Here is a 26,845-nt window from a genome sequence, read left to right as displayed (position 1 = left end):
AACCTCCCTTCTAGTAAAACACCGAAACCCAGGCTTGGCTTGACCTTCCATAAAACCATACATGTATTTAAAAAAAAAATCTTTTTATTTGTTTTTGCATAACATGAAACAATATAAATACAATAATTCATGAAAAAAACAAACTTATCAATAACTACTATACCCCTACACTCCCACTACTCACCCCACACCACATCTCATATCTTATCTAAGAATCTTGCAAGAACACCAGATATTGCCACAAAACAAAAAAAACACCACCCGGATATCTGACCTCTTCATTTCCGAATAAATAAATCTATACATTTATATGAAAACATTTTTTTAATTATTTTTATAATCGATATACTAAAACTTCCAGCTTCATCTTATCTTTTTATGATAGAATTATGTATTTCCAAATAAGATAAGAAAGGAAACCAGATAGCCGTAAATTTAGAGTGTTTTTTTTTTCAATTGTAATTTGTAACAAGTTAACTGTTTGTGTCCCCGATTATTAAAATATGAAATATCTTCATGGTATTATCAGGACAAAAGGAATGAAAGGGTTAATTGTATCACGTATAATATTTTTAGTGTGTAAAAACAGTCAGCTAAAGCTCTACAGTATGCATGAGGGAAAAAAAAAATTCCCCTCCAAGTTACAATAGCATACATTGTCCAATACAAAAAAATCACTGCCAGGGTCAAAGATGCACACTAAGAATCTCCTGTTCTATGTACAGTTACCCAAGGGATTGAAGAGTAATGGTCCAGTGAGAGTTGCAAGCATTAAACAGATTAGAATATAAACCTTCAGGAGTTATGGCTACTGCTCCCTGAGTAAAACTATTTAAACACTAAATAATATACAACTTTAGTGTCTTTAGTATGGCATTATTCCAGTAATCATATTGAGGCATGTGAAAATACCAGTACTCATTAAAAAAGCTGACGTGGAAAAAAACAATTAATATAAAGGTTAATCAAAAAGTATAAAATAAAGGAAGGCATAGCTAGATAGTGGATTTTGACCAGTACTGCTAATGGTATGATATTGCTGAACAGAGTTGTGGATAAATTTCCCCGGGAAATAGCAAGGTAAGTATAGCTGATATCAGCAATATTTAACAGTCATGGTTAGAAAGTGGTATTGAGTGAGGCAGATGGCTCTTTAAGATCACATAGATCTAAGAGAGAAACCCCATATTAATCCAGAACACTTTGATAGAGTTAATAGTTTTAAATTCTAAGTATAATTCAGTGGTTACTCTGATAGCTGTATGAGTGATCATCTGATGTGGTGGGCACAGAGATCACAATAGGAGTGTGAAAGAAGAGGGGGCGTCTCCTATATCAGGGAGAGTGAAAGCTTTTGGTAAGGTACAACCAAATGACTAAACTTTCCCTTATTAATCAACAGATCTAAGTATGAGCTCTCTTTTTATCTATAATAATATGACAATTGAATGTCCATACTAGATTGTGCTCACATTATGCAAAAGAGACCCTAAATATCAGGGACTTGTGAGAGGAACATGGTGGTCAAAGCTACTCTGGATAGATGAGGTGAGGAGCCATAGTTAGACCCCCACTAAAGGTAAATGTGAGAACTGTTGGGTTGAAGACATACCGTATGACCACACATGAATGGAATCCAGTGGGAGATGCCGAGTAGTGTGGAAGATCGAGTCTTCGTAGATCATCCACCAAAGTCGAACTATTGTTGAAACCAGAACATAACAGAGAAATACATGACTGCAAGAATAATTACAATTGCGCTGTAAACACATATGGTGGTTGATAACTGAAAACTTTGTCAACTTGGAAACTGTAGGAGCTTGGTGATTTGTACCTGCGTAATTGTAACTAAGAAGTGAATCCTACTATTTTAAGAATAAGCAACATAAATTTACTCTTTAAATAATGATTACAAAGAAAGGTTTTTTTCATTGTTTTTTAATTGTTTAATTTCCCGAAATATTTATGTAATTTAATCATGTATTATATTACTCTTATAAATATATCATGTGGATATTATATTATTTTGTACAGTAACATTACATTTGTTTTATATAATTGATATAATAAATGTAATTCGTCATAAAGGGACGCAAATCTGCCTTTCCTCATTATCTCTTAGCATGCAATGCTTCCACTGCAGCTAGGGATTCTGGGTAATGACGTGCAAACGAGCACTCACGGTGTGTCACTTTTTGCTTCATTTTAGCACAGATCCCTGTAAGCGTATTCCTGCCGTTTTACACAGCTTATTCAGCACAGCCAGGGTTAAAGAGACACAGGCAGCTGTTTCAACCTTTTAGATCTCATTTGATTAAAAAATAAACTCCACTTCACTCCTGGTTCTGAGGTGAAACAGCTGGGATACACATAGGACAAGCCAAGTGCTGTACCAAAATAGTCTGTACCGATGTACGTCTGTGGCTGGCAATACTGTTTGAGTGCTGGCTTTTGGGGCCCGGCAAAAATGGTAAAAAAAAAAAAGAATTAACATAAAATGATGCCACTGGCATGAATCCGTGGTGAAGAGAGGCGAACTGGCGCACAGCCAAAAGAGTGGGTCACCAATGTGTGGTTGAAGTATGATTCTTTATTGATCCATAAAAGCAAGCGGAGGTAGTTACCCTCCTACGCGTTTCGTGTACCATACCCGCTTGCTTTTTGTGGATCAATAAAGATCATACTTCAACCACACATTGGTGACCCACTCTTTTGGCTGTGCGCCAGTTCGCCTCTCTTCTCTACGCTTACCAGCATTTCCACTCGGCTGCACGCCACCCAGGACACTCAGATTGGGCAATATGTGAGTACTTTTGACTTTATTTCATCCACAATCCATTCAAGGGACCATCCCCATGAGGAATACATAGGGGCTACACTTACAGCCTCACCTTCAGGGATTAATTGGCCCCACAGAGGATTTTGTATCTTCACTAACCTCACTAGCCCTAGTCTGCAAATTTATTTGTTTACATGCATCATATGGATCCAGCGCTGGAGCGCATTAATCACTAACTACTCTTATAAATCCGGTGGTGGGCATTAGTGCTTGCTGAAGGTGGGGGGCATATGCTATGGGCAGGATAGTACTGGTGGTAGCTCAGTCAGTCAGATGAGCCAGCAGCAGCAGTAGTAGCAGCAGCAGCAGCAGTTTAGCCTGTAAGTCTCATGCTCCCCCTTCTCCACATGTTTGTTGTGACATGCATCCTCAGAGTGTGAACCATCAAGAGCCTGGCTCTCTAATTCAACAACCTCTTGATACAGTTGTGGATCAGCTCTGGTGAAATAAATATGCCATACTGGGTATTTTTCAGCGAGGCTCTGAGTATATGACTAGTTTCCTAAAGCCCTTACCCCTCTACAAAACTAAAGGACAGCATGTTGACTTCAAGCCTTTTGGCCAATTTGCCATTCCGCATTATGGACCTCATCATGTGAGAGTTGGTACGTGCGCATCCTATCAAAAGCTTTTGTGAAACTTGGGTTGGTATAGTGGATTAGACATAATTGGTCCACATGTTGGTCTACTACCAGAGTCCCCCTTTTCCTCATGCCTATGCTGCCCACTGCTACTATCAGCTCATGCTGGAGCAGCCCGCACAGCCTCATCCTTATCATCATCATGGCAAAAGCGGGGCAGTTCTGGGATAAAAACATTGTTCCAGATGTATCAAAGAAAACCTTATTGATTTCAATTAGTTTTTTCTTTGATACATCCGATGCAGTTTGTTTGCCCCAGAATTGCACCACTTTGCCTTTATACATATGCCCTTGTGTCTACCATTTCCAAGTACATCCATCATCACTACTTTATAATGACCTTCACCAAAACCCTCTAATATTTCCATGCTCTTTACCTTTGAGTAGATATGAAACAGTGTGAGACCAGCTGCCCTGAATTAAAGACTTAGATGGTGCTGCTGAACCTGAGAAGTGGATAGTGGTGATAGAGAGGGGATGCTACTGTTGGCCTAAAGGGCATTCTAGATTCTGTCCTGCTCCTCCCTCTACTTGTGCTATCTCTGCTGTATCTTTCTGAAGCTGACAGTGCTGGTGCTTGTGCTGGGGTTTTGTGTGGACATGTCAATTAAGCTTCTCAGAGTACTGCTAATAATAGGAGCACAGGCACAAATAGTTGTAGTGGTCATTGCTGCCTGCTGCTCACAGACTAATTGACTATCATCATCCTCACCTCTCTCACTGCTGCAATCCCCTACATCAGTAACAGCTGTAGTAACACAGATGATCCCACATCACTTCCTCCACTACATCATAGCTGCTTCCCTCCCCTGCCTGTGCAGTGTGTGCACAACACACACTATCAACACCACTCTCATCATCTTCGTCATCGTCTTCATTTACCTCTATGCAATAGTGCCCCAATCGAGTGAATAACCCCTTTTGAGTTTAAGGTAATGTAGATTCTCCAAGACAATATTGCTGGACTGTATGTAAAAGATCTGGGGTGATTGTGTATTATCGTGTGGTCTCTAATAATGCCTACAGACAAAGATGCAAAAACCATCAACGTAACCATTCTGGCAATGGTTTCTGGGCCATATCTACTATGCTGTAAGGCACCTTATGGTGCATTCTTGGGAACAGTTTACTAAATCCTTTATCTGGTGCAGCAGTAAGCTAAAATGTACAGAATAATAACAAGGTTAATATTTTGTTTCAGATACAGAATGGGAAAATGACAATACTAAGATCTCAACAGACTGCACCCATGTAGAGAGCATTGAGCTGGTTTTACCACCTCATGCAAACCATCAAGGAAACACATTTGGAGGACAGATCATGGCATGGATGGAAAGCGTAGCTAATATTTCAGCAAGGTTGTTTGTTTATTTTTATCTTCAACTAAGCAAAATATTAGCCCTTCTTGCTACTCTAGGACACCAAGTACAGGGCTACCGACAGGGGGGGACAACCAGGACTGCTGTCCTTGGCCCGGCCTCCCTTCCGGCAACCCTACAGTACACTGTCTGCTGGCAAGATGGGCCCTCCTCTTTTCAGGGGCCGTTCCCATCTGTCCCTCCCTTGCCTCCCCTCCTGCAGGACTGAAGGGTCCGTCCCTTTAGTTAGAACCGCCCATCTATCTCTCCCTTCCCCAGCCCCTATGATGCGCCTCTGCAGACCTGCAGGGCCCTTAGAGTGCACTGGCCATGTGTCTAGCAGGCCCATCCAAGGGCCCCAAATAAGCACACATGTCTTGGTCCCCCTCAGACCACCCTCTCAGGCCCCTTATCCTCCCACTCCTCCCCCAAGGTGTGTGCCTGTGGGGAGGGGGTCTTATTGTGTGTGTGTGGAGGGGGGCTTATTGCCTGTGTGTGGGGGGGAAGGGGGCCTATTGTGTGTGGGTGTGTGTGTGCCTGTGGGGAGGGAAGCTTATTTTGTGTGTGTGTGTATGTGTGTGTTAAAGGGGTCTTTTTGTGTGTGTGTATGTATATATACATACATACACATTGAGGAGGGGGGAGAAAAACATGGTGGGGGGGTTAGGATCAAAGGGGGGGTGGGAGAGGTGGGAGTGTAAGAGAGCGGTGAGAGCAAGGTGGTGTGTGAGAAGGGGGGAAGAGTAAGTGGGTGCGGGTGATGAGGGGTTAACGCAAGGCTGTCGACATGAGGGTAGGGGACCCCGTTGTAAACTGTAATCCTGGGACCTGGGAAAGCTGTCTGCGGCCCTACCTCAGTATAGCACAGTTCTTCATAGTACAATGCCCAAGCACGCCAGAAATGGTTGCACACTGTGATTTAGAAAGCTTGGTCTACCATGCGGTCAAATAGTAACTCATTGAACTTTGTTTGTTTGTTGTTTTCTTTCATAGCCGGCTGTGTCACACACATGCAACTCTGAAGTCTGTAGATATGTTTAAATTCAGAGGACCTTCCACTGTTGGTGATCGTCTTGTATTTCGGGCTATAGTTAACAACACATTTCAAAAAAGGTAAAATAAGAGATTAAATGTTAAAGTCTCTGAACTCTTCAATGCCCCAATGCAATACAATTGGGGAATGAAGGCTGCATGCTAATATCAGTCAGTGTTTCATAAATAAGTAATGGCGCTTCCATCCCTCTGTGTACCACCAGGCTTCAACTACGGCCTACCCTCTATTTTTTCTTTTACATATCCTTGGGTATCATCGCAACATTAAAAACATATTTGAAATTTCAGGTTGCTTGGTTTTCAGCCCCCAATCGATATAGCAAGAGTAGTGCAAGAGATCTGACACAAAAGTATTTTCTTACCATTTTTAAACAAGTTGTAAGCATGGTGATCTGAGACCTGGGAGAGATTTGATTTCCCTTAGCTACTCCTTTCTGTGGGAAGTTGTACAGGTTCGTCCCTCGACTTCCATAAATAAAGGGCACTAAACTGGAATAAACTCAACCTCTTTCAAGTCAATGGGAGTTTTCATGCAATAGTGCCTCGGTCAGCCCTATCACAGTTTTGTGAATAATCCCTGTGCCCTTCCTCCTTTCCTCCCACTTTGCAATATTGTCTTTCTGGCATTCTGGCAACCTGAGTAACCTTAAATACACAGAAACCGCACCAGATCTTGCGTGAATTGCATTGTGGGGGTTTTGCCCCAATCGAACGAACATCCTGATTTCACAAGAAGCCAAAACATTATACTGTATTGTTGCCCTCAAAAATGTTTAATTACATCAAAGTGCATCAACAATGTTTTTCTGGCTTTTTTTTTTGTAAGCTGTCACTTCTCCTGCAAGAGATCACCTGTTTGTGTTTATTGCAGTGTCGAGGTTGGCGTCCGAGTTGAAGCTTATAATTGTGAGGAGTGGACCGAGGGCAAAGCACGTCACATTAACAGCGCGTTCCTGATTTATCAAGCAATGAACACGAAGGAGGAATGCATAATGTTTCCCCGGGTCAAAGCCTCTACAAAGGTTAGATCTTCATCTTAACAAACAAATCAACTAAAAATGTATGAATCCCCTCCGCACTCAATACACCTCGCCGACCCAAGTGTTTTACCAGAAATTGTAATTGTCACGGGAGACGCGCTTAATAACACATTTATATTTCGTGGGTCCTGATTGAGCAGAACAGGTTGAGCAAAATAAACTGAGATTTATTCCCTTGATAGGCAAACACACGACAACTGCAGAATAAACTTAATAATTACACTCACGGGTAGAGAAACAGAGGATAATGTCCAGAAAGGTGCCAAAAAAACCCCAGAAGATTGTTCTTTAAAATGTAGTCCATTTGCAAATTGCCAAATAAATAGCCCCAGTCCAATCCTTCTGTGAATGGGCAAAGTCTTTTCTGGTTCTCTGGGATTTGCTGGAATCCCCAGGGCTAACGAAATCCTGAAGCAGGGCAAGTTTCCTTGTTGCGATGTTTTTAACCCCTTGCGTTCTGGAATCGTAGCCACTGTACTTAGGTCTTATCCGCTTGAAGAAATCAGGTAACAGCAACAGCAAAAACAGGAATAACACAGGAATGAGGGGTACAGGCCTTTTTAAGGACAAGGGCCTGTGAAGTGTTACATTAGCCTCATCCCATTGGCAAGGAATTATCTTCCTCCTATCAGAACCTGCCAGGTCACATGAGCAAGTCCACCAGCCAGCTCAGGTATCTCTGAGCATGCTCAGTAAGCAGCTTGGTAGCACTGCTAAGTAAAAAGGGGCCACTCATTTCTGGGGACGCACTGTCTGGAGTTTGGGTCCCGAGGTGTGAAATATCCAGGAGGAGTAACAGGATCTGCTACTCAGAAACATCCTGATTAAGTGACACTTTACGAATCTGGGATCTTTCATCCCAACAGGGGGCTCCTGTATGCATAACATTTGGTCCTTACTGCCTTACAAAGGCAGGCAGACAAAAAAATAGCATCCTGCCTGTACATTTTAAAACAGCAACAGAAAGGCACTTCACTGCAGGTAGAGATTAGCCTGCAAAATGGGGACAGCCATGCATATAGAATTAACCCCTTCATCCCCAACGCGAAATAAGGGTAACCAGCTGAGCCCACTGCCTTTATTCATGCGCTGATTACCCCCATTTTCGCCACAGTAATGGCTTTAAAAGCAGGCATAAAGCAATACAACGTTTCGGGGGTAACCCCTTCGTCAGGTAAATATTACAATAGTGGACCCAGACCCTTTTTAAATACCCCTACATCACATACACAGCATCATTATCAAAATTCGTGCCAAAATCAGACTACACATATTTGGTCTTCATTAAACAATCATCTGATAGATTTATCAATAAAATCACGGCCCTAGTGCTTACTATGATATACTACTTATTCAGCTAGGGGCACGTGCTGATCGGAGCACTATGGCATGGAAACGCCCATTGACATTGGCACTATGCCAGTTTTACGAATAAACCCCCTAGAATCACCTGAAAGGTTCCACGTGTCAGATAATTACTGCATGATGTGAATTTAATGTATTATTGATGTAAGCAAGAGAAAATAAAATTGCAATTTCATTTACATAGTTACATAGTTACATAGAAGATGAGGTTGAAAATAGACATGCGTCAATCGAGTTCAACTTATGCTAAATTTACACGACAGATACTTTATACTATATCCGTACTTTCAGTATATTGATCCAGAGGAAGGCAAATAAAAAAAAACAGTGACACATCATCCAATGATATATATCTCATAAGGGGAAAAAGAAATTCCTTCCTGACTCAAATAATTGGCAATCAGATTACTCCCTGGATCAATATCCTTTCCATGTTTACTTATTTGGTATATCCCTGTATACCTTTCCTTTCTAAAAAGATGTCCAACTTTTTTTGAATATATCTATTGTATCTGCCATCACAGTCTCCATACGTAATGAACTCCACATTTTAACTGCCCTTACTGTAAAGAACCCTTTCCTTTGTTGTAGGTGAAATCTCCTTTCCTCCAACCTTAAGGGATGGCCCCGAGTCCTTTGTACTGCCCTTGGGATAAATAGTTCTTTTGGAAGCTCCTTGTACGGTCCCCGAATATATTTCTATATAGTTATCATATCACTTCTTAGACACCTTTTTTCTAATGTAAATACCGTATTTCCTCGATTCTAAGACGCACTTTTTTTCCCAATTTCACATCTCTGAAATAGGGGTGCGTTTTAGAATCGATGTACTAAAAAAAAAAAAAAAAAAAACCTGCTTGGGGGCGCTGCAGACGGAGGGCGTGCAGCTTTCAGCGTTTTACCAAAAAGCGCGGTAGCCGGCTGCTTGAGCCACGGCCCCCCGCCCGCTCTCCCCCTTGTCTCAGTTGGTTGCTTGAAGTGCTGGACCCCCCTCTGCGACCCACAGCAGTGCGGCTGTAGCGGCACCACGAGCTGACCGCCCCTGACTGCTACTCACAGCTTCCAGCCCCACGAGCCCTCCGCTACTCGCTACTCACAGCTTCCAGCCCTCTGCTACTCACAGCTTCCAGCCCTCCGCTACTCACAGCTTCCAGCCCTCTGCTACTCACAGCTGTGATTGCCAGTCCCATGAGCCCTCTGCTACTCACAGCTTCCAGTCCCATGAACCCTCCGCCCCCCCCTCTGCTACTCACAGCTTCCTGCCCCATGAACCCTTCGCCCCCCCCTCTGCTACTCACAGCTTCCTGCCCCATGAACCCTTCGCCCCCCCTCTGCTACTCACAGCTTCCAGCCCCACGAGCCCTCTGCTACTCACAGCTTCCAGCCCCATGAACCCCCCCCCTGCTACTCACAGCTTCCAGCCCCATGAACCCTCCGCCCCCCCTCTGCTACTCACAGCTTCCAGCCCCACGAGCCCTCTACTACTCACAGCTTCCAGCCCCATGAACCCTCCGCCCCCCCCTCTGCTACTCACAGCTTCCTGCCCCATGAACCCTCCGCCCCCCCCTCTGCTACTCACAGCTTCCTGCCCCATGAACCCTTCGCCCCCCCCTCTGCTACTCACAGCTTCCTGCCCCATGAACCCTTCGCCCCCCCTCTGCTACTCACAGCTTCCTGCCCCATGAACCCTTCGCCCCCCCCCTGCTACTCACAGCTTCCAGCCCCATGAACCCTTCGCCCCCCCCCTGCTACTCACAGCTTCCTGCCCCATGAACCCTTCGCCCCCCCCCTGCTACTCACAGCTTCCTGCCCCATGAACCCTTCGCCCCCCCCTGCTACTCACAGCTTCCAGCCCCATGAACCCTCCGCCCCCCCTCTGCTACTCACAGCTTCCAGCCCCACGAGCCCTCTGCTACTCACAGCTTCGGCTGCCAGCCCCACGAGCCCTCCGATCCCTCCCTTGCCTCGGTCACTGTGTGTGTGTATGTGTCTCTCTTTGTGTGATTCTCTGTTACTCTGTGTGTGTATGTGTCTCTCTCTGTGTGATTCTCGGTCACTCTGTGTGTATGTGTTTCTCTGTGTGATTCTATGTCACTCTGTGTGTGTTTGTGTCTGTGTGTGTGTGTCTCTGTCACTGTGTGTGTGTATGTGTCTCTCTGTGTGATTCTCTGTCACTCTGTGTGTGTATGTGTCTCTCCCTGTGTGATTCTCTGTCACTCTGTGTGTGTATGTGTCTCTCTCTGTGTGATTCTCGGTCACTCTGTGTGTATGTGTTTCTCTGTGTGATTCTATGTCACTCTGTGTGTGTTTGTGTCTGTGTGTGTGTGTCTCTGTCACTGTGTGTGTGTATGTGTCTCTCTGTGATTCTCTGTCACTCTGTGTGTGTGTGTCTCTCTCTGTGCGATTCTCTGTCACTCTGTGTGTGTATGTGTCTCTCCCTGTGTGATTCTCTGTCACTCTGTGTGTGTATGTGTCTCTCCCTGTGTGATTCTCTGTCACTCTGTGTGTGTATGTGTCTCTCTGTGTGATTCTCTGTCACTCTGTGTGTGTATGTGTCTCTCTCTGTGCGATTCTCTGTCACTCTGTGTGTGTATGTGTCTCTCTCTGTGTGATTCTCTGTCACTCTGTGTGTGTATGTGTCTCTCCCTGTGTGATTCTCTGTCACTCTGTGTGTGTATGTGTCTCTCTGTGTGATTCTCTGTCACTCTGTGTGTGTATGTGTCTCTCTCTGTGCGATTCTCTGTCACTCTGTGTGTGTATGTGTCTCTCTCTGTGTGATTCTCTGTCACTCTGTGTGTGTATGTGTCTCTCCCTGTGTGATTCTCTGTCACTCTGTGTGTGTATGTGTCTCTCTGTGTGATTCTCTGTCACTCTGTGTGTGTATGTGTCTCTCTCTGTGCGATTCTCTGTCACTCTGTGTGTGTATGTGTCTCTCCCTGTGTGATTCTCTGTCACTCTGTGTGTGTGTGTGTGTGTGTGTGTGTGTATGTGTCTCTCTCTGTGATTCTCTGTCACTCTGTGTGTGTGTATGTGTCTCTCTCTGTGTGATTCTCTGTCACTGTGTGTGTATGTGTCTCTCTCTGTGTGTCTGTCACTCTGTGTGTGTTTGTGTATGTGTCTATGTGTGTGTGTCTCTGTCACTCTGTGTATGTATGTGTCTCTCTCCTTGTGACTCTGTGTGTGTTTGTGTATGTGTGTGTCTCTGTCACTCTGTGTTTGTGTATGTGTCTCTGTGTGTGTCCCCCTCCCCTCCACTGTCTCCCTGCCCCCCTCCCCACCACTGTCTCCCTCCCCCCTCCCCCCCACTGTCTCCCTCCCCCTCCCTTTCACTGTCTCCCTCCCCCCCTCCCCTCCACTGTCTCCCTTCCCCCCTCCCCTCCACTGTCTCCCTCCCTCCCCTCCACTGTCTCCCCCCTCCCCTCCACTGTCTCCCTCCCCCCTCCCCTCCACTGTCTCCCTCCCCCCCTCCCCTCCACTGTCTCCCTCCCCCCCTCCCCTCCACTGTCTCCCTCCCCCCCTCCCCTCCACTGTCTCCCTCCCCCCTCCCCTCCACTGTCTCCCTCCCCCCCTCCCCTCCACTGTCTCCCTCCCCCCCTCCCCTCCACTGTCTCCCTCCCCCTCCCCTCCACTGTCTCCCTCCCCCCTCCCCTCCACTGTCTCCCTCCTCCCCTCCCCTCCACTGTCTCCCTCCCCTCCTCCCCTCCACTGTCTCCCTCCCCTCCTCCCCTCCACTGTCTCCCTCCCCTCCACTGTCTCTCTTCTCCCCCATCCCCTTCTCCCCCATCCCCTTCTCCCCCATCCCCTTCTCCCCATCCCCTTCTACCCCCATCCCTCCACTCCCTCCTTTCTCCCCCCCCTTCCCTCCTTTCTCCCCCCCCTTCCCTCCTTTCTCCCCCCCCTTCCCTCCTTTCTCCCCCCCTTCCCTCCTTTCTCTCCCCCCCTTCCCTCCTTTCTCTCCCCCCTTCCCTCCTTTCTATCCCCCCCTTCCCTCCTTTCTCTCCCCCCCTTCCCTCCTTTCTCTCCCTCCCTTCCCTCCTTTCTCTCCTTCCTCCCCCCATCCATTCTCTCTCTGCTCAACCGATACTGTCTCTCTCTCTCCCCATTCTGTGTCTGCCTCTCTCTAGTGCAGATAAATGTACTGTATGCTACTGTTTGCTTTAAAAAAAAAAAAATCTGCACTTTTAATATATTGGGTTTTTTTTCCACATTTTTTTTTATTAATCAAGGGTGCGTCTTAGAATCGATGGCGTCTTAGAATCGAGGAAATAGGGTAGATCTAATTTAGCTAGCCTCTCCTCATAAGTTAGATTGTCCATCCCCTTTATTAATTTGGTTGCTCTTCTCTGCACTCTCTCTAGTTCCCAAATGTCTTTTCTAAGGAGTGGTGCCCAAAATTGTTCTCCATATTCAAGGTGTGGTCTTATTAATGCTTGATAAAGGGGCATATTTATGTTTACACTGGCGACACGTTTTATTGAAGCACGGCTAGCACCGCAAGCCGGGGGATGCCCCGGCGTGCTAGCCGCACTCCCTCAGCGTGCCGCGCATCACCGATGTGCGGTCACGCGTCATCGGGTGCCTGCGCCCCCTGCACGCGCGTCCAGGGCTCCCCGAGGGAGCCCTGGTGTCCCGCGATGTGGGGGACGGCGGCAGGGGGTTCCGGCGGACCCGGCAGCGGGAGGAAGAAAGCCCCGATCGGAGGGCGCTCCTCCGCTGCTTCGGCGCGCGCCCGGCACCCTCCGGCGCGCGCCAGGTTACTGCTGCGGCCGAGAACGGGCAAATGCTCGAATAAACTCGGCCGCAGCAGTACTTCCGTCCATCCATTGCCCGTTTAATGCAAGATAAGATCTTGTTTGCCTTTGCAGCTACTGCATGACTTTGGGCACTATTGCTAAGCCTGCTGTGTACAAGCACTCCTAAATCCTTCTCCATCAAGGATTCCACTTACGTATCCCCATTTAATTTGTAAGTCGTCGGTTTATTCTTGTTTTCCAAATGCATAACCTTACATTTATCTGTATTAAACCTCATCTGCCATTTACCTGCCCAAGTTTCCAGTCTCTCCAATTCCTTCTGGAGAGAAATTACATCCAGCTCTGATTCTACTATTTTACACAATTTAGTGTAATCAGCAAAGATGGGGACTTTGCTCTCAATGCCAACCTCAAGGTCATTAATAAACAAGTTAAAAAGCAGGGGTCCCAGTACCAATACCTGAGGTACTCCACTTACAGCTTTAGACCAACTTGAAAATGTTCCATTTATGACAACCATCTGTTATCTATCCATCAACCAGTTTTCAATCCAGGTGCATATATTTATACAGAGTCCAATTTGCTTTATTTTGTACACTAACCTTGTGTGGAACCATATCAAAAGCCTTTACAAAATCTAAGTAGACCACATCAACTGCATTACCTGGTCTAAATTCCTACTTACCTCCTCAAAGAAACTAATAAGGTTAGTTTGACATGATCTATCCTTCATAAATCCATGCTGACTATTACTAATAATTTTGTTTTCCATTTGTTATCCTGTATTAAACCTTCATGTAGCTTCCCGACTATTGAAGTCAGACTTACAAGTCTGTAATTCCCCGGTTGTGATCTAGCTCCCTTTTTAAATATAGGCACCACATCTGCTTTACGCCAAGCTTGTGGTATTGAGCCTGTGGAAATGGAGTCTTTGAATATTAAATGTAATGGTTCGGCTATTACTGAGCTTAACTCCTTAAGAACTCTTGGATGTATGCCATTGGGGCCACGTGCATTATTTAAGTAATAATCCCTGAAGAACAGGGCATTAATGGCCAATAATGCCCTGGCTGGAAGAGTTGAAGGCCCGAGGCGAAGCCGAGGGACTTTAATCCAGCCAGGGCATTATTGGTCGGTAAGGCCCTGTTCTGAGGGGATTATTACTATTATAGGCTAAATGTAGGCTTATTTTTAATTTTTCATAAAAAAGATACATTTTTGTAGTCATATTGATTTTTATCAGCATGATTGTCTACATTCTTATGCTTTTACTGCAAGTTTATTAAAAGTAAATTGTACACACACACACACACACACACACACACACACACACACACACACACACACACACACACTGCAGCCCCCTCTATACACACAAACACACACTCTGCAACCCCCCCTATATACACAAACACACACTCTGCTGTCCCCCCTACACACTGTGCAGCCCCCCTCCTCTACACCCACAAAACACACTGCAGCCCTCTTCCACCCTCTACACTCACAAAACACACACAACACACAGCAGCCCCCACCCCTCCCCCCTCTACACCCACAAAACACACTGCAGACACACACTAACAAAACAGACTGCTTCCCCCTCTACATCCATAAAACACACACCAGCAGCCCCCCTCTACACCCACTGCAGCCCCCATGTAAACCCACACACTGCAGACACACACACACAAAACACTCTGCACCCCCCCCCCTCTGACCTACAAAACACACACTGCAGACACACAAATCAACAAAACAGACTCTGCCACTTCTACATCCACAAAACACACTAGCAGGCCCCCCTCTTCACCCACTGCAGCCCCCTGTAAACCCACACACTGCAGACACACACCAACAAAACACTCTGCACCCCTCCTCCACCCACAAAACACACACTGAAGCCACACACACTGCAGCCCCCCTCTAGAAGAACAAAACACACACAGCAGAAACCCACCAACAGGACTCTGCTGCCCCCTCTACACCCACAAAACACACACCAACAGAAGACACACAAATAAAATACTATGCTGCCCCCTTTACACCCACAAAACACACTCAGCGGACACACAACCCGTTCCCTTCACTCTCCTGTGCGGAGCTCTCTGCAGACAGGGGGGGGGGGGGAGGAGTCAGTGCCTTGCTGGTGGCTTCTGTCCAATCACTTTGTGAATGAAACCTGAAAGCTGATTGGCTGAAAAACTTGTCAAGCTGCCAAAAATTCCGAGCCATTACTGATTGGATAATGCCCGGAATTTTAACCAATCAGAGAGCAGGGATTTCAATAATGCATTGAATTTACCAGCTTTAGCCTTTAATTACTTTCATCTCATCAAGCCGCCTATGAACTTCTTCCACAGTTAACCAATTGTTCATTAATATGGAGGTTGTGGCTGCCTCCTGTGGCACTACAATTGAAATTGATTAGTGTTGGACCGGGTCCTCAATAAAAAAAAAATGGGTAACGGGTACCCGGCCAAAATTTAAGGTTGTACCCGGTCGGGTACCCGGTTAGGCACTTACCTGCAGGGTGGCGGTGACATCTAGGATCAGCAGCAGCATTTCTGTGACGGGGGCAGCATCGGAGGTGTCTTCAGCCGGCGGGGAAACACATGACCGGAGCCGGAGATGGAGCGTTCCTATTGGACAGACGGCTGTCCAATAGGAACGCTCCGTCTCCTGCTCCAGTCACGTGGTTCCCTGGCGGCTCACACAGACACTGCTTACCTGCTCCGGTGCTGTGGAACTGATTCCTGCAGCTCCCCCGCCGGCTGAAGACACCTCCGATGCTGCCACCGTCACAGGACTGCTGCTGCTGATCCTAGATGTCTTCAGAAAGGTAAGTATGAAAGATTATTTCCAGCTGCCCTGACATTACCCGACGCCGGGTATTACCCGGCCGAGCCCACTTCTCAGTGGCCGGTTCCGGGTAATGTCCGGGTAGCTGGAAATGGGCTGGGTAACTCCGGGTACCGGTTAATTTCGGGTACTCGGTACACCACTAAAATTGATTCTTCCCTGGTAAACACAGAGGCAAAGAATTTGTTTAATACCTCTGCTTTTCCCTTATCTCCAATAATCTGCCTGCCCATCTCACACTGAAAGGGTCCTATATTTTCTTTTCTCGTTTTTTTGTTATTAAGGTACTTAAAGAACTTTTTAGGGTTGACCTTACTTTCTATTGCAATCCTTTTTCCGTTATCCATTTCTGCTAATTTGATTGCCCTTTTGCCATTTTTGTTACATTCCTTATAATTCTGATACGATGTCTCCTTCTGACTTAAAGAAAATAAACGCCTTCCTCTTCTTGTCCATTTCCTCCCCTACCTGTTTATTTAGCTACATTGGTTTTGACTTATTTCTTTTATACTTATTACCTATGGGTATACACTGATAAGTGTGCTTTTCTAACAATGTTTTAAAGACTGCCCATTTATCGTCTACATTTTTCCCTGCAAAAATATCCCAATGTATTCCTTGTATACTAGTCCTCGGTTTATTAAAATCTGCCTTTCTTGAGTTTAAGGTCTTTGTTGAACCCAAGTAATCTGTTTTTTGATCATTTATTTCAAATGAGACCATTATGATGTTCCAGGACTTGAATATTTGTTAGGACTTACATTGTTTGATATTACCAAATCCAGGATTGCCCCTCTCCTGGTTGGTTCCTCAATAATTTGGGTCATGTCACTGTCTTTAAGCACCCCTCAAAAACCTGTTTCCTTTTGCAGTAATACTAAACTCATTGCCTTAGTCTATGTCTGGATAATTAAAATCACCCATTATGCAAACATGACCCAGTTTTGATTCCTTCTACATTTGCAAAAGTATTTTAGCTTCCACAATCTGACAGATATTTGGTGGTTTATAGCATATCCCTACAAACATTTTCTTTAAACTTTTACCTCCCCTGCTAATTTCTATCCACAAGGTCTCTACATTTTCATAATTCCCCTCATAAACACCTTCCCTTATAATAAGGTTTCCATTCGGTTTAACATATAAACATACTCCACCCCCTCTTCTATTTGCTCAATCCTTCCAAAAAAGGGAATAACACTCTAAATTAACTGCCCAGTCATGGGTTTCATCCCACCATGTTTCAGTAATGCCTATGATATCATACTGCTCCCTTGCAGCTATTAATTCAAGCTCCCCCATTTTATCTGTCTGGCGTCTTGCATTAGCAAGAATGCATTTAAGGTTTTTTCTCAGTCTGTACTATTATCTTATCTGCTCCTCTCTTTCTGCACCAATTGGGTTTAATCTTTAGAAGTGTTCTAGTATTATCCATATTTCCTCCATGACCGCCCTCTGAAGGGAACCAGGGCATTATGACAGTTTTAAATTCTTTTATTAAGGGAATTGTAATGTGTACTGTTTTCCCCACCCAGTGGGAGATTTGGCTATTACTGTACGTGTGGTGCATCATACCTGCTGGTAACAGGAGGGCTGAGCTTTCCACCGATGGTAGTGGGGACACAGGGTCAAATTTCTGGGGTACCTTACCCGTGCAGCGCCTCCATCTACCGCAGGCTCCAAGATGGATGGAGGCGATCTCATACGGTAGAAATACTCCCTCTCCTCCCAGTAAGATCACACCCAGGCAGGAGGTATATGCAAACAGGAACGGTCTTTATTGATACCACCACAGCAGTGGTTTGCTCAATCACAGCTTCTCAGGTCAGCTATCCGCTGGATGAAGGTCCCTAGACAAACTACAGGTCAGGGCCCCTGCAGCTGTCCTAGCTCTTCCCAACTCCCTTATCAGAAGTCCGGGTATAGGCTCACACTCACTCTCTCCCAAGGGGGAGAGGCTAGGGAAGGCCCCAATCTCAGGCTCCCAGTTGTGTGACCCTGCCTCTCTCAGTGGGGAGAAGCAATACTGAATTTGGGGCGGTACTGCCTTTAAGCACAGCCAGGAGGAGGGCACCAGGTCTGTCCCGTGATTGGCCATGCTCAGGCCTGAGGTCACCGCCTCCCACTGTCACTCAAATGCAACAACATGGAGTGGGGAAACCCCATCTTAACTACTGGCAAGACCTGATCTTACCAGGGCTTACCGCCAGTACAAGGGCAGGCTTGTAGACACATGTGGCATGGCTACAGTAATAAAACTCAAGTCATTAGATGCCTCAAATTCACTTCTCTTCTGGGAAACAGCAAGGGTTTTAATGCATAACTAGAAGTATATTTGTTGGGGAACATAAGAGCTGGTGATATTGTTGAGTGCCAAGGATGTAAGTAGGGAGAACTATAAAAATGTTCCGATTTTTTACATATGACTAACAAAGCAGGAAAATTAGTGATCAATTTCCCCAATTCTACACTTTATTAAATAAACACAGGCAGATAGATGAGACCAGAAAATAGATTTGGGAAATGTTTTGGAAAATAAGGTTCCAAAGCACCTTTGACAGCAAACAGGGGAAATTACTCCAATTTTTTTGCAATGCTGTTTTTTTGTGTAGCCCTGTTTCCCCCACCCCTAAGTGAGTTGAGGGGGGGTGACTGTAAATAGCTACTGGTGCTGCCCTTTACCCGTTGGCTCACAGGAGCCTAAGCCTCCGCCACTGGGAGCCTGGGATGTGAGAGATCCCAGCAGAGTGGGAGCAGCCCCTCACAGGACACTCTTACAATGAACCACACAGCGTTGTAAAATAGAAAAGGGCTTTACTGGAACATAACACATCTCTAAGGTAACATCTTATAACTCTACTGTAATATCTTATGACTACCAACGTAAGGCACAACTACCCACACACCTCGCAGGGCTGTAACCCCACATCCTGTACCTCACACCGTGTACACAGAAACCCCAAAGTCCCACACCCAACCTTCCTGGTATGTGAGACAGCGCTGCCCACAATGTGTGTGTACTTTGTTGGTGCACTTAGTTACGATACCTGCCCAGTGCGCCAGCACCTGGGCCCGTTGATCTCTTCGCAAAGGATCCGCCGATCCCGCGATGAATCCGCCTCCGCGTGGGTTGGTGTCTTGCCGGACGTTCCCACCATGAAGACAGTATCTATCACCTAAGAGGTCTGGTCCCAGACCAAACTTGCCAGGCCACGTTGTACACAGCTGTGTCCCTGACTATATTAGAATACTGCTATTAGATGACTGCTAAGGGGATCTGTTCCCTATCTAGGGCATGTCCCTGTAGTAGCTCCAACCTTTCAATGACTGGGGCCTAGGGGATTACGGGCCTAGTGCACTTGGTCCCTGAACCCTGTGGTCCAGCCCCTGGGGCTGTTGAGAGTTGTAGTCCATTGGAGAGCTCCTTGCTATGGGGGGCCACGTGCGCAATCTCTACTGCGCATGTGCAAAGCTGTAATGGTCGCCGCTACTCTTAACTGTTCCTGTGCAAACTTGGAAAGCCCCTGCCCTATGGAAAGCCTCTGTTGCCTTTTCCCAAACACTGTAATGGCTGCCGCGTCGCCTCTGCGCATGCGCGGACACATTAAACATGGCGGCGTCCTACCGCAGTTGCCACCAAGAGCCCCAGGAGATGCGCTCGCCCCCCAGCACCCCCGCAAAGCTGGCGGTAAGGGGGAAGAGAACCGGGAGTCAGGTGGATCGGGGGGGACCCTGGCTACACTTGTTAACACATGTCTTACAAATTATTTTAACCATTGCTACTTCAGATTAGAATAACAGGAAGGGAAAGATAATCTGTGCATATGTAATGTGTATATGTAATGTTCTAGATTTGCCAGAGCTGAGCTGCTGTTCATGGAACCTTCTGTGGAGTCGCCAGCGCTGGGTTCTAGGGATGACAGTTGGGATTTGAATGGGGAAGTGTCAGTTGAAGAGGAAGTTAGACACAGGACTCAGATAGAGAGAGATTTATAAATTAACATGAATATAATGAGATGTAAATAAATTGTTTAAAGTGCCAAGTTGTGCTACGCTTTCCCCCTGCCTCTCCTTGGGAATTAAGGTGAATTTATCCTGCCTGTTAAATAGTGAAAATAGATTTTTTTTTGGAACCGTGGAGGTTCGACACATTTGACATCACAGACAGGATATTAGGAGTCCAAATCAGGATGTGACTGACGGGCACTATGGCATTTGCACGTATAAAAAGTATGTATGGACTTTATTACTATAACCCCAACATGATGTTGTACACCTCTGGAGCAAGCTGGCTGCCAAAGTTCACCCGTAAGGAGATAGATCTGTCTGACAGTTTGATTTGGAAAAAAAATGATGGCTCGGTTGGGGCAGTATCAGGTGACAGATACACAAACAGCGGATATGATCATTGGACAGTTGGATGGAGTTGCCGGCCTCATGAAGTTTTACATACAGCTGAAATAGTGTTTGAAATACTCGGGAGTGCATTTGGCACCAAAAGTGATCAGCAACAGGTACTATATTTACTACACCTGATTCCACATGTCATGCTCGCTGCATAGGACTAGAAATACAAAAGAAAGCAGCAGACTGCCAGCATAAAAAGGCTCAACCAGGCTCTGAACAAGCACCTAGTGAAAATGTGAGTGTCCCACATCAAGAAACATCACCGCCTTCTGTTACAATTCAAAATCCTCAGGAACAGGATTGTAGTCCAACTGCAGGTATTGGTGATCAATTTATAGAGTCAAATTTGAGGCAAAATGGAGATATGGTACAATTTTTCAGTAACAATTATGCAGAAATCAACAATGGCACTCTCAGCGCTGAAAAAGACACTGCAGCAACCAGCTGTCCCAGCGAACAACCCACACACGGAAATTGCAGCCACCATTGGAGGTACAGAAAAATGGTGCAGTGAAGATAAGGCAGAAGATAATGCCATATTCACCACTGACAAAGACAAAGCGCAGCAGCGAGCTGTTCTAGAGAGCAACCCAAACATGGAAACTGCAGCCACCATGGAAGAGAAATACTAAACGGTATTCGCGCTTGAATTTCTCTGCCTTCACCATGGAAGAGAAGAAAGGGAACACAAGATTTTCAGGACAGTGTAACTATTTAATTCACAAATTGCACAAAAGGGTACAAAGGTACATAATGTGACCAATCCAGACCAGGGTTCGCTTAGTGGCAGAAAGTGTGTAGCAAACAATAAATTACAGAAGTGTAATATAGTTAATAAGTCACTGAAAGTTGTAAACCACTAATGTTTATGCATGAGGATATGCATTTTCACGAGGGAAAAAATGCTATGTCCTCCATGAGGCAAAGACTTTGCAAGAGCTGAGCCACTGTTCATGGAACCTTCTGTGGAGCCACCATGCGGGGTTCTAGGGAGGACAGTTGGGATTTGATGGTGGAAGTGTCAGTTGAAGAGGGACTTAGACACAGGACTCAGATATATATATATATATATATATATATACAGTGCTTGACAAATTACCCAAAAATCTACTCGCCAAACCAAAAAATCTACTCGCCACCTAGCCCCGCCCCAGCCCCTCCCCTAGCTCCACCCCCAGCCCCTCCCCTAGCTCCGCCCCCAGCCCCACTTAATTTTTTTAAGTAAATTCCTAGTAAAACATTCTTTTTTGACATAAGTTTATTTATTGTATTACATTTATACTTTACTACAATTAGTCCTTGTTACGTGTGTGTGTGTGTATGTGTGTGACTATTTTCCTGCACCCATTAACCAGTGGCTGGATGCCCCCTCTTCACAATATCTAAAGCAGCAATCCCGCCTGGGATCTTACCTGATCCGCAGTCCCTCAATGTCCAGGTACCCTCATACCCGCAATGTTATATGTTGGAGGGAAGGTGTTCCCTACCTGTCTTCTGGGTTAGGGGGGATTCCGATGTCTCCCGTGTGAAGCTCCAGAGTCAGATCTGGAAGAAAGCAGTATCGGTTATTTCGGTGTAGTATAGGGCAGTTAAGATATATATAGGGTAAATAAGATATCCAGATCCAGAGTGTGGGAGAGAGCGAGACAGAGAGAGAGAGAGAGCGAGACAGAGAAAGAGAGACAGAGAGAGAGCGAGCGAGACAGAGAGAGAGCGAGACAGAGAGAGACCCAGAGACCCAGAGAGGGGGGGGGGGGTGACTGGCTGGGGGACTGGGTTGGGGGGGGGTGTGTCTGACTTGGTGGGGATTACTGACTGGGTGACTGGGTTTAATTACTGACTGGGTGACTGGGTGTAATTACTGACTGGGTGACTGGGTGACTGGGTGTAATTACTGACTGGGTGACTGGGTGACTGGGTGACTGGGTGGAATTACTGACTGGGTGACTGGGTGACTGGGTGGAATTACTGACTGGGTGACTGGGTGGAATTACTGACTGGGTGACTGGGTGACTGGGTGTAATTATTGACTGGGTGACTGGGTGACTGGGTGTAATTACTGACTGGGTGACTGGGTGACTGGGTGGAATTACTGACTGGGTGGGGGTGGAATTACTGACTGGGTGAGATTACTGACTGGGTGACTGAGTGGGATTACTGACTGGTTGAGATTACTGACTGGGTGGGATTACTGACTGGGTGAGATTACTGACTGGGTGGGATTACTGACTGGGTGGGATTACTGACTGGGTGACTGGGTGGGATTACTGACTGGGTGAGATTACTGACGGTGGGATTACTGACTGGGTGAGATTACTGACTGGGTGGGATTACTGACTGGGTGATATTACTGACTGGGTGACTGGATGACTGGGTGGGGGGTGGGATGACTGGATGACTGGGTGGGAGAGAGCGAGACAGAGAGAGAGAGAGAGAGAGAGCGAGACAGAGAGAGAGCGAGACAGAGAGAGACCCAGAGAGGGGGGGGGGGGGTGACTGGCTGGGGGACTGGGTTGGGGGGGGGGGTGTCTGACTTGGTGGGGATTACTGACTGGGTGACTGGGTGTAATTACTGACTGGGTGACTGGGTGTAATTACTGACTGGGTGACGGTGTAATTACTGACTGGGTGACTGGGTGGAATTACTGACTGGGTGACTGGGTGACTGGGTGACTGGGTGTAATTACTGACTGGGTGACTGGGTGGAATTACTGACTGGGTGACTGGGTGTAATTATTGACTGGGTGACTGGGTGACTGGGTGTAATTACTGACTGGGTGACTGGGTGTAATTACTGACTGGGTGACTGGGTGGGGGTGGAATTACTGACTGGGTGAGATTACTGACTGGGTGACTGAGTGGGATTACTGACTGGGTGAGATTACTGACTGGGTGGGATTACTGACTGGGTGGGATTACTGACTGGGTGGGATTACTGACTGGGTGAGATTACTGACTGGGTGAGATTACTGACTGGGTGACTGGGTGGGATTACTGACTGGGTGAGATTACTGACTGGGTGGGATTACTGACTGGGTGGGATTACTGACTGGGTGGGATTACTGACTGGGTGAGATTACTGACTGGGTGACTGGGTGACTGGATGACTGGGTGGGGGGTGGGATGACTGGATGACTGGGTGGGGGGTGGGATGACTGGGTGGGGGTGGGATGACTGGGTGGGGGGTGGGATGACTGACTGTGTGACTGGTGGGGGGTGGGATTACTGACTGGGTGACTGTGTGGGGGTGGGATTACTGACTGGGTGACTGGGTGGGATTACTGACTGGGTGACTGGGTGACTGTGTGGGGGTGGGATTACTGACTGGGTGACTGGGTGGGATTACTGACTGGGTGACTGGGTGGGATTACTGACTGGGTGGGGTGACAGGGTGACAGGGTGACAGGGTGACTGGGTGGGGGGTGGGGTGACTGACTGGGGGGGTTACCTCTGGTGTCCTGCACACACATGTTCTCTCTCCCCCATATACACACACACAGACACACACACACACACTCTCAGTCTCTTTCCCCCATACACATACACACACACTCTCTCTCAATCTCTCTCACATTCACATACACACACACACATACACTCTCAATCTCTCTCTCTCACATACACATACACACTCTCAATCTCTCTCTCACATACACACACACACACACACACACACACACACACACACACACACACACACACACACTCTCAATCTCTCTCTCACATACACATACACACACTCTTTCTCAGTACCTCACAGTATCTCAGGAGCGCTGGAGGGGAGAGAGGGGGAGAAACACCCGGCTACTATCTCCCGCCCCGCGCGCACAGCGGGAGAGCACCGGAGGGGGGGGGGGGGGCGGTATCTCCAGACCCGCGCGGACAGCGGGAGAGCACCGGAGGGGGGGGCGGTATCTCCAGACCCGCGCGGCCAGCGGGAGAGCGCCGGAGGGGGGGGGCGGTATCTCCAGACCCGCGCACAGCGGGGAGAGCGCCGGGGGGGGGGGGGCGGCGGTGCGGTATCCCCAGACCCGCGCGGACAGCGGGAGAGCGCCGGAGGGGGGGGGGGGCGGTATCTCCAGACCCACGCGCACAGCGGGAGAGCGCCGGGGGGGGGGGGGGGGGGGCGGTATCTCCCGACCCGCGCGCACAGCGGGGAGAGCGCCGGGGGGGGGGGGGGTGGTATCTCCCAACCCGTGCGGACAGCGGGAGAGTGCCAGAGGGGGGGGGGGGCGGTATCTCCAGACCCGCGCGCACAGCGGGAGAGTGCCGGGGGGGGGAGGGGGGGAGGGCGGTATCTCCCGACCCGCGTGGACAGCGGGAGAGTGCTGGAGGGGGGGGGGGGGGCGATATCTCCTGACCGGCGCAGACAGTGAGAGCACCAGGAACCGGGGGCAGGATGTATCAGTGTATATATAAATATTTTAAAGTGCATTAAATTCCCCCCACCTCAAGCATCTGTTCAAAATCCTCCATGACCGGATCAGTGCAGGTCTTGTAAATTACAGGAGCTGGCACAATTATACAGAAGGATATATAGAGGAGGAGCAGCAGCAGCAGACACGCGCACACCCCCCCCCCCCCCCCCCCATCATTACTTACCCGTGAAGAGAAGGAAGAGCGGTTTGAAGTCCTGGCAACTCCATCCCGCTCACAGCCAATCAGCTATCAGCTAAAGGGATTTTTTTTTTTTTTTCGAGCAGGGGATTTTATTTTGCAGAGCAGGGGAAAAGTTACTGGCCACGAGCCAATATCCGATCGCAGCTGGCGAGTTGGCGACCGGGTTTGTCGAGCACTGTATATATATATATATATATATATATATATATATATATATATATACATACATACATTGGCGTGAATGTAAGGACATGTAAATAAATAGTTTAAAGTGCCAAGTTGTGCTAAGTTTTCCTCCTGCCTCAACCTTGGGAATTATGGTGAAGGTGTCCTTCTGTTCAAGAGGCAATCCAAGCGACACATTTTTTTTTAAATGTTGTTTTAATACAATATATGCATCCTTTGATTACTTTTATTGAAAATGAATTACCTAAGTTGCCGATCAATTTTTTTCCCCCCGCAATCTATCAGCAAAGATCCTGCTTCCCTGGGTTCGCTAAATGGCCGCCTTTCAGTATCAATCAATCCTTCCGTGAGTGTAACAGCAGCTACAATATGTCCTTGTATCATTACCTATTGTTGCAGTTTGCAACAAATGGTCACTAACCTATTTAATAAAAATGTCCAAATATATATTGTTCTTTTGTGCCGATCCTTCCTGTGCCGTAACCTACTTGGTTACGATGAAAACGTATTTTGTACAGCACGCTATCCTTTCAGATGAAAATAACAAGAACACTCACCCGACGGCGTGCACAGGCTTATAATACCCTCACTATCTGGGCAACGGGCAACCAATCTTCGGCGTGGGAAGCAAACTCCCACCTAAAGTAAGGTTGCCAACAGTTCCGGCAGTCGGTCAAAGGTCGTCACGGCAGGCTAAGGGTCATGCTCTAACTTATCACCTGACCCGCTTAGCATCCCTGGCCAAACCCCCTTGCCTGGCGACAGAATGTCTGCCCCCCATCAGAATGCCCCAACATCTGCTAGGCAATTGTTTATAAATACTTCCCGGCATTTATCACGTGCACCCGGACAGTATCTTTTGAAGCTCCAGCCCTTCTCCAGACATCCTGGCGACATCTCCCCAGGGTGTCTCTGAAGCTCGGACCCTCAGTTATACATGAGTCACCTCTGGAATGGCTGATCATAAACTACATGGTGCATTCTTAATGTATCCGGGGTCCCACCTGGCTGACATGTACATTTCCCAGCTCACACACCTTTTAATATGCCAAAACCAGGGCTATGCCCATTTATGCAGTTATACACAAGTTACAATTAATACAATCATATCAGTCTACATGATCCCCTTCTAACATTTTGCACACCAAAAATTAGACAGCTACGACCTTCCTAACTAAAGTTATATAGTTAATTGGGTGAGGGCTTTGATGTGGTGTGTGGTTAAACATTTCCCCACGTCTGCGGTCTGTGGTCTGCGGTCGGGAACTCAATGTATCCGTTCCCGGTTTCACTTGATAACCGCAGACGCACTTTGAACTTAATTGGATAATGCGACCACCTCCGACACTGTAACAACTCGGAACCACTTATCTAACCACAAGTCAATTATCCCCTTAACTCCGTGGTTAAGCCTGTTTCCCTGCTTGTCTTGTGGTAAGCCAGTGAGACAATGTTGCAATTGCCGCTGCTCACCACTAACCACAAGCGCACTTAACCCCTTCAAACTCGGTTAGAAGGCCCTAATTCTACACGGGCACATTTTAGACATATTATAACACATTTTCAGGACTGCAGTCAGCACTGGACCGCAGAACTGACACTCCAAAAATACCTTTTATGACTCAGGGGCACCCAGCCGGGTATAACACCTTTATTTCATGGCCTGGGTACCCCTTCACCGTCACAGTCAGTAACAGGGATTCCAAATGAACAAGCTAGGCAC

General features: G+C 47.0%; 1 protein-coding gene across 1 annotated transcript in view; it reads left to right on the top strand.

Annotated features, from left to right (window-relative positions):
- Positions 1-26,845, top strand: part of ACOT12 (acyl-CoA thioesterase 12) — a 50,056-nt gene that overhangs the window by 5,609 nt on the left and 17,602 nt on the right. The window contains exons 3-5 of the mRNA XM_075581566.1: positions 4,682-4,838; positions 5,832-5,951; positions 6,763-6,913. Coding sequence (XP_075437681.1) covers positions 4,682-4,838; positions 5,832-5,951; positions 6,763-6,913 — 428 coding nt within the window. The remainder of the gene's footprint in view (positions 1-4,681; positions 4,839-5,831; positions 5,952-6,762; positions 6,914-26,845) is intronic.

The sequence above is a fragment of the Ascaphus truei genome, chromosome 1, assembly GCF_040206685.1.
Source record: "Ascaphus truei isolate aAscTru1 chromosome 1, aAscTru1.hap1, whole genome shotgun sequence".
Lineage (NCBI taxonomy): Eukaryota > Metazoa > Chordata > Amphibia > Anura > Ascaphidae > Ascaphus > Ascaphus truei.
The sequence above is the reverse complement of the archived record's forward strand: the minus strand, read 5'-3'. Positions and strand labels throughout refer to the sequence as shown.